Source organism: Eurosta solidaginis, chromosome 2 (genome assembly GCF_040869045.1).
Source record: "Eurosta solidaginis isolate ZX-2024a chromosome 2, ASM4086904v1, whole genome shotgun sequence".
Classification (NCBI taxonomy): domain Eukaryota; kingdom Metazoa; phylum Arthropoda; class Insecta; order Diptera; family Tephritidae; genus Eurosta; species Eurosta solidaginis.
Genome location: NC_090320.1, coordinates 44,590,272 through 44,603,646, shown reverse-complemented (window position 1 = coordinate 44,603,646; position 13,375 = coordinate 44,590,272). Strand labels below are relative to the sequence as shown.

General features: G+C 31.4%; 1 protein-coding gene across 1 annotated transcript in view; it reads right to left on the bottom strand.

The window, feature by feature from the left end:
• Positions 1-10,562, bottom strand: part of obst-B (obstructor-B) — a 77,945-nt gene extending 67,383 nt beyond the window's left edge. The window contains exons 1-2 of the mRNA XM_067769458.1: positions 10,443-10,562; positions 6,001-6,050 (exon numbers count right to left, since the gene is read on the bottom strand). Coding sequence (XP_067625559.1) covers positions 6,001-6,040 — 40 coding nt within the window. The 5' untranslated portion in view covers positions 6,041-6,050; positions 10,443-10,562. The remainder of the gene's footprint in view (positions 1-6,000; positions 6,051-10,442) is intronic.
• Positions 10,563-13,375: the final 2,813 nt, after the last annotated feature.

The window sequence follows — 13,375 nt, the reverse complement described above, 5'->3', positions numbered from 1 at the left end:
CTGTGTGTGACATTAAGTGAAGCCATAGTCGAGTACATTGAACAAAAAAAAATGCTTCATTAATAAGCAGCAAGAGACAACAATAATATGGCAATACTTTCGAAGTGAAAAAACAATTGTTGAGTGTTTGTCATCTTTCACTTTAGGGTTTGATAAGCTGTCTGTTAATGACAGCGAAGTGTCAGATGTCATTAATCAACTTCTTCTAATGTAGCACAAGTATGACATATGTGTATTAGCAAATGCTTTAGAAGTCTTTTAGATATTAATTTTTATATTCATAAAGGAAATGAGATAGACCCACCAATAAGTATACCGAAATGATCACGATAACGAGCTGAGTTGATTTAGCCATGTCCGTCTGTTTGTTTGTATGCAAACTAGTCCATCAATTTTTTAGATATATTAATAAAATTTTGTGAGCGTGTATATGTAGGTGTCCGATTAGATACTTGTCGAAATCGGCTAGATCGGAGCACTATAGCATATATCCGCCATACAACCGATTTTTCAGAAAAGAGGATTTTTGTCATATCTTCCTCGATTTATCAGATTGAAGCTTCAAACTCCACCATGTGCTTTTGTATATTGCGCATATTGTTGTTTTAAAAAATTTATGAAATCGGTCGTATATACATATAGTATATATACCATATAACCGATTGTTCAGATAAGAAACTTTTCGTAATTTCTGCCCCATTTTAACAGCTAGAAGCTTAAAATTTCATCAAATACTTACGCTTACGTTATATATTGTTGAAATAAATGATTCATGGTCTTAGTTTTTTCATGCATACCACAAAAAACGTGAAACTTTGCATCCTCACACAAAGTACCTTCCTATTTTTTATTTTATATTTATCTTAAAAATCGCTTAGGTATGTACATACATCTGTTCACTATATGCAGGGCCGTAGAGAGAAAATTTGGGCCCGGGACTAAACAATTTACGGCCCCCTATAAAAATCCACTAATACATTTGATTAATTTGAATTAATGACCTCTCATTCATGAATCATTATTGATGGATTACATCAAAAAAAAATTTTGCCACATCAACTAAATGATTTTTGGACTAATATCTGAAAATAAAATCAACACAGAATATTTACTATTTATACTATTTTATTGTAACGTAGAAATAAAATTCTCTTTCATACCACACATATTGTTTCAAATAATCTTTTCTAGTTATTTGGTAATATTTTAATGCATTTCTGATAAATTTAATGATGATTATAAATTAAAATTTTTCAATATTGAAAGTTCGGATATGAAAGAGTGGCTTTGCTTTTTCGCTGCAAAATTTTTTATAATAATATCAAAATTTAACTGTCTTACCAAAACGGATTCAACACAAAACGTGGCAAGTCCTGAAACTCGCTCTAGCTTGGAGGACCACGTTCTTTCTGGTAGTCAGTATTTTGAAACAAATTGAGGACAGCAAGATACATTCGAACTTGTTGATGTACTTGAGAATGCCGATAACATCGCCGTATGTTTTCGCAGTCAACTTTGGCTTTTGGCTGAAAGACTATGAAGAGAGCTCGGTACACTTTTTTTTTTTTGAGGATGTCTCATCGTTGTGGATTAAAATATTTTTGTACAACACCGAAGAAAGTAGTTGCAGCCGTATAACATTCTGCAGCATCAACACCACATAAACTGTGACTGTGGGTTGCACAAGGCGAGTAATCAGCATTCGAGTTTTTGTCTAGAATGTTACGTAGTGCTCCGTTGTAAGCTTCTTTCATATTGGTGCGGGTATCGTACCCTTGTGCACGACAATCTTTTAATGGGATTTCGTGTTTACCTAGAGTATGGCAAATTAGATCAGCGAATTTCCAACCAGTTTTTTGGTTACAATTCACGAAAGCCAAAACCCGTTATTGAATTGTAAAATTTGTTGCTTTCGAATTGAAGTGGAGTTAGCGCAAAATGAACGTAGACAACGTGACTAGCTTCAGGCATAGCATCAACGATAATAGCAAAATACTTGGCTTTCTTGCTTTGATCTAATATAGTTTCCCTCACGTGCTTTGCACATATTCCTATAAACTCGTTCTGAATGTCTGGGGAAAGATATTGAACTTGTAAACATTTGTGCTCACTTTCTCCAAATTATCTCTAAGTATCGGATCATAATGGCTTATGAGATCTTAGATGCCCAAAAAATGTCCATTGTTTCGTTCACCAAGATATAAGTTAACACAACAAACGTTGCAATAACAAAATTATTGCATCACAGCAATATCAAGTGACAATGCGAACATTTAACCTGATTGTTTCCCATGGGCAAACGACACCACACGCGCTACCAAAATATGATGACGCTGCTACAACAAACCCGGCAAATATTCCCAGCACATGCAAGTGCAACGTGACCTGACAAACATATAAATATAGAATTAGCCGTAAAGTAGAATTAAGAATAATTGTAAAGTTAGTTCTAATTTGAAAGTGAACAAATAAAGTCGGACTTCGTGTCCACAAAAAATATATTTTTTTAAGGATTTAATGTAGTAAAATCCTAACTTATATACTTTCGCCTTTGAAAGCTAGACCTTTTTCACCCAAAAATAAAATAGTGTCCAAAATTCTATATAAAATTTCTTTCCACTTTTGAGTTTCAGTGGTTAACTGTTTATTGATAAGTATATCAATTGTAGCCTCCGTTTAAATTAGATTTTGTAAAGATCGCCATTGAATATAACATTTAATATGATCTTGAGTATTTTCGTGTGATGGCAGTTTATCGTATAGCTTCTTCCATAACTGGAACTTCAAATAGCCGCAAGGACTACAAATTTTAGATCGATTTGAAGTATTGGTGCTTAACAGACGATATGGTAGGCAATAAAAAGCATTGCTACTGGCACTCCACACTAACCAGTCACGCTCCACCTTCTCTCCATTTGGCAAGATTCTGTTTAACAATGAGGCAGGAAATGCCTCGTGATGAAAATCACGTGGAAAAATAATAGGATACTTTTGATGACCTCGACGAGTTGTTTCGTTGACTTCTTCAGATCGCAAAAACTCATTATTCACGGTACTGATATCGAAGTCGTTTAAATAATCTGGACTTTGATACAGAGTTGTTGGTATTGTTGGAAGACTTTTTGAAGATGAACCTTCATCAATGTCACCACGAAAACTTTACGATTTCGGATTCATGTAAACAAACAGCTTTGCTTGATGTGTTTATTGTATCCTCACTGTTCCAAGGCCCAGGCAATAAACCATGATCAATATTCGTTGATCAATATTCGGCTTAAAATTTGAACATGGAACAACTAAAGGCTCTCCTGAATTAAAAAAAAATATCTTAGTACCTCTAAATCGCAGGCCCCCTGAGAAAACCCGGGCCCGAGGGGAATCCCCCCATTCCACCTCCCCTCTCGTCGGGCCTGACAATATGTATATTTCTTTCTTATACAGCCGATTATTTAGATATTACGATTGGGATAAGATTATTGTTCAACCCTATTTATGAAAGGTATGTAGTCTTCGGTACAGCCGAAGACATTTCTGTCCTTACTTTTTATAATTTGCTTATGTTGTTAATTTGGTATTCACTTGAAGATTAAACTAAAATTGGGTTGGAGGAGTTTGGCATAATAGAGACAATTTCACAAATAAAAATATTTTTTTTTTTATTCATTACATCGCCTACAAACTTCTTAGAAGGCTCCCTAAAAAGGCTTGCTGAAGATTAACCCAAATCCATGTAGATGATCCAGATCTAATTAGAACGCCAAATCCAAACAAAGACTTAAGGGCGGCTCATAGTTGCTACCGTGATGACTACGATATCACTATTTATAGGTAGTCCATCTGAGCGCTTCAAGTCGTGAAAATGACGGCCAGTAATGAGTCGTTGATAGTGTCAGAGGCGCAGTTCAGCAAACCATACCTGGTGTATGGAACATTTTTAAACAGAAAACCTGCTCTTGGGTATGACCCAAGTAATTGCGACACGTAGAACCGTTTGTAGTGGAAACAGTTATATCTTGATACATTATAGTATAAGTAGCCCAAATAAATGACGACAATAATAATATAATAATATAATTATTATTATTGTTTTGATCTATTGTGCTTGACATTTTAACCTATTACTGTATTTAGAGACTTTTAATGTATTTAAATACCTCCTCAGGTATTTTACTTCATGTCACGAAGGGTTTAAGGAGCCATTGCAACTAGATGGCAAGGTCTCTGCCTCGCCAGAGCAATGCTTTCGTAGATAATATGAACCGGCGTTTGATCCTCCAGCTCAAAAAATCCACAGATTTGTGTATCGTAGACTACAGTGTACCGCATAGTACCCAATGAGAGTTCGTAGGTCATCTTTGCTTGGGTTAATGAGTATGGCTGTTCCTTTCATTGCTGGGAGAATAAATTGGTTTACCTTTCTTTGCCCTGGGCATTCAACGCGGTGTTGTTTGATCTGCTTTGTTTTCCATTTACTAATGGTTTCCCTAGTGTGTGCATTTGTTAGTAAACAGAAGGGCTCTGTACCATAGAATGCTGCTAAAGCACCCTGCTTGACTAGTTAGACTGCGTATTCATTACTTTCATGTCCCTGACGCCCGGAAACCCATTTGAATAAGACTTTTTTTTTTTGCTCCCAGATTATTTAGCACTCCAATGCATTCATCCAGTTGCTGAGAAGTAATTGTGTAAGACTGCACGGCACATAGTAAGGCTGCCTTGTTGTCATGTCATACTAAGGATACTCCTAGAGGATAAGCCTCTTTCGTAGACATTCTCTAGCGCAAACTACTATTGCATGGTGGGATAGCATCCCATTGGTAGCAATTTCTTGAAGTTCGGCTTCCGTCTTCTATCATCAGATTTCGATCCATCCGTAAACCAACGTAGATCTCTAAGCCAGAGTCTGTATATGATTTCTTGTTTCCCAAAGACTGCTGTGCGCAAAAAGATACCTCGAAATTACGTGAGATTATTAGCTTGGGGGCTATTGCATCACGTTGTTGCAATACGGGATTTCGTATGAATTTTCTTATTATTTTCATATACCCTGTCATGTCTCCGCTCTATAGCTCAGAAATATTTTGAAGTTTTAGTGCTGCAAGTGTTGGTTCTTTCTATATTAGAAAAGTGAAGGGAGGTTTTCCCACTAAGGCAATTAGTGCGTTATACCAATGCAAACTAGCCTATGCAGTTTGCTTAAATTTGCTACTACTGTTCTCTGCGTGGTTATTGGCCACTAAACTAAAGAAGCATGTGTGGCCATTTTTGGCAATAGAGTCGAGTGCAGGCAAAGAAAGCTCTTCTTGCTTTGTTCAAGGTAGCATCTATATCAGCATTGCACACGAGGTATTTTTTCAGTGTAGCCCCTTTTTTGCTTCCATTGAAAATCTGATTTTGGTGCCACCCAGAAATGATTCTGACATGGAGAGATTCCTTTTCCGAGTAAAAGGCAGTATGACAGTTTGATTCATCTTACTTACAGTAATGACAATTTCTACCAAAATGTGTTGCAATATATCTAATATGCACTGTGATTAAAAAGTCATTATTCGCATTGTGTCACTAAACTGTCAATTGGATTACTTCCAAAATCATTAATATGCCCAAAGCACTATCGATCTCAAAAAAAAAAAAAAATGCATGACACTTGATTGTTCACTTTAATACTTTGACAATCGTAGCTTTAACTAAAAAAACACAATAGTCATAAAAATCACCGCGCAAATTTCTTAAATCAGTGAGCCAAACATCTCATCTAAACAAACGACTCACTCAATAAAAACACATAAATACAGACAGATGTAAAATGTAATTGTTCTCAGCCTCTGGCCATTTCGGTAGTCAATAACTAAATCAAACTAATTTTCACAATTTATGGTCAGTAATTAGAAAATTAATTGGTTTAAATAGCAAATGAAAAGCATACAAATGTTAGTTGACTTAAATACGCACTAATATTAACATACATGTGTACATACGTATGTAGATGTCTACACTTACCGACAACAATGGCGAACACGCAAACTTTTAAAAACGCCATTTTAATTATGCTGCAAGGTGAGATGTGGAAAACAGAATTTGATTAAACACAAAACAAATTTTATTTTTAAATTAATTGCACTTATTAAAATAATTTAAAATCAGGGCTGCATAATGCAACGTTTTAAACAGAAAAGTGTATAAAAAAATTTGTTTGAACTAAAACCAATTATTAAAAGTTTTATTTTGTAATTTGATGTTTTCTATAATAAATTTTTGTTTACTAATTAAAAAATGTTATGACCTTTGGATGGTTTAAAAAAGCATTTTGCCGTGGAACAAATAATTTTTCTGTAGAAAAATAAAATGTTTAATAAAAAAATCCGTCACTTTTTTATTTATGCATTCTACGGAATGTATTTGTACCATTTGGCAAATAATTTTTACAAATAAAAAAATTATTAAAGAAAATTAATTTCACCGAAAAAAAAATATAAAAAATTATAAAAAAAAGTTTTTTAACGAAAAAAATTAAAAAAAAAATTTTATTCGTTTTAAAAGATATTGATATTTCACAAAATTCTTTAATACAAAATTTTGGCTTTTATTTTGATATTTGACAAATATTTTTTCGTAGAACAATTATTTTTCCGAACAAGTTCTAAAATTTTTGCAGAAAAAATCATAATTTTTTAATAAAAAAACTTGTTCAAAATTTTTAAAAATTAATGAGCCGTAAGCAATTGTTATTCAATTTGTTATGACTTTTTTCTTGAAATTTGACAAATATTTACTAAAGCTTACTTAGGCTCTTATGACGATTAGCGTTTGGTGCAAATAAAAACAAACTTATTTCACCATTCCAACCCGACGTTTCGCAAGTCTCTCTAGCTTTCTCAAGGGCGATCTGTGTATTTTAATAACAAAAAGCAATACATTAATATAAAAAACAGAAAAGGCATAAGTGCGTAACATTTCAATATTAGTAATCACAGTATTACATACAAACAAATATCACAAAAAAAGAGGCAAAAAACACACATATAACACGATTTATATAGAAAACTTACATAATTGAACTATTTAAACAAATTTGGTAGAACTAAAATTATTTTCGGTACCATTCCATAGTGGTATCATTGTCATACTAAAACGAATTAATGTTAGCGACAGAGGGTGTAGGCAGCAGCAAACATTAATCTAATCTAACATTAATTCGTTTTAGTATGACAATGATACCACTATGGAATGGTACCGAAAATAATTTTAGTTCTACCAAATTTGTTTAAATTGTTCAATTATGTGAGTTTTCTATATATGTAAATCGTGTTATATTATTCAAAGTGTTTTTTGCCTCTTGTTTTGTGATATTTGTTTGTATGTAACACTGTGATTACTAATATTGAAAAGTTACGCACTTATGCCTTTTCTGCTTTTTATATTAATGTATTGCTTTTTGTTCTTAAAATACACAGATCGCCCTTGAAAAAGCTAGTTAGACTAGCGAAACGTCGGGTTGGAATGGTGAAATGAGTTTGTTTTTATTTGCACCAAACGCTAATGGTCAAAAGAGCCTAAGTAAGCATTAGTAAATGTTATAAATAAATTGACCGGAAAATCGCAAAATTTGACAAATATTATTTCTTCCCTGAAAAAGTCGTAATCATAAACAAATATTGATATTTGACAAACGTGTTTATTTAAATCAGTTTTAATTACATACTTTATAGTTTTTTCGTAAAACTATTATTTTTCCAAAGAAAAAAATTTTTCCTTTAATTTTTTTTATTAAATATTTTTATTTTTTGGTACTTGACACATATTTTTTTTTGTGGTATTTGGCACAAATTATTATTTTCATTGAAAAGTTTCAAAATTTGTCTGACAAAAAATTTATTTTCTTTGAACAAGTATCTTTTTTTTTTTGAAGAAAAGCAAAATAGTTTTTTGTTAATTAAACCAAATAAATTAAAGCTGCACACAGTTGCTCGATTTTTCAGTGTGCTTTTTTAGTTCAATTTCCTTATAAAAAAATATTATTAAAAATATTTGTTTTATATAAAATAAGTTTTTATACAAAATTTCTTTTTGACATTAAAGGTATTGTTTTCGACGAAAAAATAATTTTTTCCATAAAATTGTTTAAATATTTATTTTGTTGAAAGAAATAATATTTTTTTGAACAAATAATAATTTCGAAAAGGTAATATTACTTAATTCTTTTTTTTTTAATGCTCGAGACGCATTAAATAAGTGAAAATAAAAATTGCCTTAAATACGTTTTCAATGAATTCTAGCTGAACTGACCAATCAGCACAAATAACATACACGGATTGTATGTTGTGTATTTCAGTGTTGTAAGTAGTTAAACACTTTTTTAATAAAAATTTTTTTTTTTTTTTATTTTCGTTGAAAAATCACCTTTTGCATAAAAATAGAAAAGAACAATTTATTTTTGGCAGACAATTTTCCTTCCAACTTCAGAGTTGTAAGTACCTCAGATTTTTTTATATAAATTTTTTTTATTTATCTAAATTTGAAAAATTGTATTTTGTTTTTGGAATAGTAAGTAGGAAATTTTTCAGACAACCTGCCATAGCTGCGCAGATAGATCCATTTCGAAGGGTGCTAAGCCTTCATCATCAGTACGCTTTAGGCACGCTGCGCTAACCATTTAGCTATACAGCGGTGGTTTGTTTGACTGGAAAATTTGCTACTTCTATTCCTTTTACCAACTATATTTATTCAGTGTTGCGCCATCTGGTGGAAATCACTGATAATGCTGGATTTTTGTTTATTGTCAATTACTTTGTTTGACATTCCCAAGTGCTCATGGTTTATTAACAATTGTTTTTGTTTTTATCGGTTTTTATCAAGGTTCGATTCGAGCTCAAGGCCAGAACAATAATTTTTTCTAATGATAATTATTGTTATTTTTTAATTTTTCTAAATTTGAAAAATTGTATTTTGTTTTTAGAATAGTAAGTAGAAAATTTTTTTTCGTTGAAAAATCACCTTTTGCATAAAAATGCCAAAAATTATTTTTTTAAGAGAACATTTTTTTCTCTGTTTTGTTATTCAACACAAAGATTTATTTTTTTTTACGTTTGACAGATGGATTTTTTTTTTGTTGTTGTTGGATAAATCATTTAATTCGTTGAAAAACAACTAAAAATGTTTATTTAAAAAAAATATTTGTTTTTTTCTTTTAACAAAAAAAAAAAAAAATAAAATGTTATTTCAATTGTTGGACTTGACAAAAAGTATAACGTAGTATTTTTTTACAGAAAAAAGACTAAACAAATGTTTAACTTAAAATTTTATTTCATAACATGTATCTTTTCGCTGAACAAATCAATTTTTTTATAGAAAAAGTACTTATAAACTTTTTTTCATTTCAAAAGAGCTTTTTTTGGAAACAAATAAATTTTTCAATAGAAATAGAATTAAAATTTTTTTTCTTTTTTAAATAAATTTCTTTTTTTTAGCTTTGGCAATTGAAGCAATTTAGTTTTTCATCGAACAAAAAACTTTTCTGATAGAAAACTCATAAAAACAACGTTAGCATAAAACAAAAAATATTTGAATTTAAAAAAATGTTAAGTTAAAAAAAGCAGAAAATAATAAAAAACACTTTTTAATTTCAAAATACTTAATTTTTGTTAAGCAGATTTATTTTACAGAAAAAAGGCTACACATTTTTTTTTTAATCTTTATTAAAGAAATTTTATATCCTTTTCTTAACATATTTTAAAAGTATTTTTTTTTTTTTTCATTTAATGACCATTTCTTTTGTGCAAACAATTAATTTTTACCAGAAACAGTTAAAAAGAATTTTTTTTGATTTTGGCAATTGAAGGAATTTAGATTTTTTTCAACAAAAATCAGAGAAAACAAAAAAATTTTTCGCAAAAAATATTTTTATTGAAAAACAAAAACGCAAAACTATTGAAACAAAAAAAACATTTTTCTTTATTTCTGATATTTATGGTAGTATGCAGCCCTGCTCAAAACATCACAAAAAAGTCATAATCGCTATACATATGTCAAATAAATTTCACAAATTAAATTGAAATAAAGTTTTTTATCAAGTAAAATATCAATTTGTTGCAAGCATTTCATTCGGCTTGTGAACACATGTAGAATTTAAATTAACATTAACAATTGTTTTAAAAATTTTTATTTATTGTAGCACGTAAATATAACACAGAACAATTGATTCTAAATAATAACGTGTTTGGTATTATGATTGAAAAAAAACTTGGTTTTGCATGTGTGGCAAATTTTGTATTTTGCAGATGTTTTTTTTATGTAATTATTACTTGTTCATTTCTTTTTATATATACCACACTAAAATTTAATCATTAAAATTTTTGTCACACATTTGGTTTTGCTTTTAATTTTTATTATCTAAATTATTTATTTTAAATGTTTTCACAATTTTTATATGCTTTTTGCCATACCTGTTTTATTATCTTTTTTATTTATTTTTGTTTTCTGTTAAAATTTTTGTTCACTTCTTTTAAAATCCTAACCCACACTCAGCGATCGCAGACCAGCCACGACTAGGAGCAGTCTTCAGCTTCTCAACACATTAAATACATGTTTTCGGCTTTGAACTCAGTAGCTTGGAAGCGGTTTTGAGTGTACACTCAAACACTTACAAAATGTTTACATATACAAATATATTTATGTTTATATTTACATATAAGTAAATGCAAATTTGCTTTATTCTCGTCATGCAGAGCAATATTGGCTGAACTTTTCAAGAAATTTAATTTAAATTTTTTCTTAAAGGCGTCTTGACATTGATCAATTTTGAAATCAATTTCAGTTTCGATTAAATTTTTAAGAAAATTAGTTGATAAAGCTGAAAAAAACAAAATTTAAATAAATTTAAGAAAAAGATATTTAAGTAAACTGGACAAACGCAGGGTTGCATGTAAAGAAGAATTGAAACTTTGTTGTATACGGTTGTTGCGCAACTTGTTTTGCATTATCTCAAAATCAATAAAAAACTGATTGTGAAATTAATAATTCTTTAACTAAAGAGCAATACTACTTATAAATTTTGAAATCAATTTCAGTTGCATGAGAAGTTGGAAAAATGTATTTAAAAAAACACATAATCATGCGAATTGTGTTGTTGTTGATGCTCTGCAGCGATATAGAAACTGTCCAAAGGTTTTGCCAATGTTATCGTTGTTGATGGTAATTTCCGGATATACAGTGGTACATATTCGTTTAAACGCACTCTTAATTTTAACTTTACCACTTTGGCTTTCTTTTGTTTATGCATTCATAACAACAAATTCTAGCCCATATTCCACCATTGTGCGTAACAATTACGTCCGTTTGTTAATAAAACACTATGGCGGTGACAGCGTTATGGTGTGGGCGGCAATTTCATCATGCAAAAATTTGCCTCGCACCCCCCAAAATAAGTTCTAAAGTTTATAAGGAATATTTGGACGACGCTCTCGTTTGATTTTCAGATGACCAAATGGATGAAGACAGCATTTTTCAACAGGCTAACGCTGCCATTCATGTTTCTAAGGGGTCTTTGAAATGGCTTGCAGAACACAACATTCCACCTATGAAGTGGCCTGCATGCAATCCGGATTCGAAGCCGATAGGAGAACTTTGTAGAGCAAAATTTATGGACAAAAGGTTCAAGGAAACCTCTACAGGACTCCATTAGATTTGAAGCTGGATACTAAAGAAGCTTGGGAAGATTTAGGCAGTATGCTCCTGCAAAATTTAGCCAAGTCGATACCCAATCGAATATATGAAGCCATTAGTAAAAATAGAGGACCAATTAATTGATAAAAATTTAATAAACGAATAAATATTTTAAAATAAAGTTGCTGCGTTTAAACGAATATGTACCACTGTAGATCCGATATGCTGCGTCTTGGGAACCTTCGTGACAACAATTTCCAAAATCAACAAGATGTTGGCTGACATGTTGATCAATGTATTCTCATTACAAAAATATTGTTTTTTGTTTAGTTTTCAAAACAAACCATTAAACAAATTACTTAAGCACTCACAACATTTTTTCTTCCAAGTTTCTATACAGAAACAAGTAAGGAAGGCTAAGTTCGGGTGTAATCGTACATTACATACTCAGCTGAGAGCTTTGGAGACAAAATAAGGGAAAATCACCATGTAGGAAAATGAACCTAGGGTAACCCTGGAATGTATTTGTATGACATGGGTATCAAATGGAAGGTATTAAAGAGTATTTTGAAAGGGAGTGGGCCATAGTTCTATAGGTGGACGCCTTTTCGAGAAATCGCCATAAAGGTGGACCAGAGGTGACACTGGAATGTGCTTGTACGGCATGGGTATCAAATGAAAGGTGTTAATGAGTATTTTAAAAGGGAGTGGGCCTTAGTTCTATAGGTGGACGCCTTTTCGAGATATCGATCAAAATGTGAACCAGGGTGACCCAGAACATTACCTTTCGGGAACCGCTAATTTATTTATATATGTAATACCACGAACAGTATTCCTGCAAAGATTCCAAGGGCGTTTGATTTCGCCCTGCAGGACTTTTTCATATTCTTCTACTTAATATGGTTGGTGTCACACCCATTTTACAAAGTTTTTTCTAAAGTTATATCTTGCGCCAATAAACCAATCCAATTACTATGTTTCATGCCTTTTTTCGTATTTGGTATAGAATTATGACATTTTTTTCATTTTTCGTAATTTTCGAAATCGAAAAAGTGGGCGTGGATTTCGGCCATTTTTTGTACCAAGATAAAGTGAATTCAGATAAGTACGTGAACTAAGTTTAGTAAAGATATATCGATTTTTGCTCAAGTTATCGTGTTAAAGGCCGAGCGGAAGGACAGACGGACGACTGTGTATAAAAACTGGGCGTGGCTTGAACCGATTTCGCCCATTTTCACAGAAAACAGTTAGCATCATAAAATCTATGCCCCTACCAAATTTCACAAGGATTGGTAAATTTTTGTTCCACTTATGGAATTAAAAGTATTCTAGACGAATTAAATGAAAAAGGGCGGAGCCACGCCCATTTTGAAATTGTCTTTTATTTTTGTATTTTGTTGCACCATGTCATTACTGGAGTTGAATTTTGACATAATTTACTTATATATTGTAAAGATATTAAGTTTTTTGTTAAAATTTGACTTAAAATTTTTTTTTTAAGTGGGCGTGTTCGTCATCCGCTTTTGCTAATTTTTATATAGCACATATATAGTAACAGGAGTAACATTCCTGCAAAATTTCATTACGATATCTTCAACGACTGCCAAATTACAGCTTGCAAAACTTTGAAATTACCTTCTTTTAAAAGTGGGCGGTGCCACGCCCATTGTCCAAAATTTTACTAATTTTCTATTCTGCGTCATAAGTTCAACCC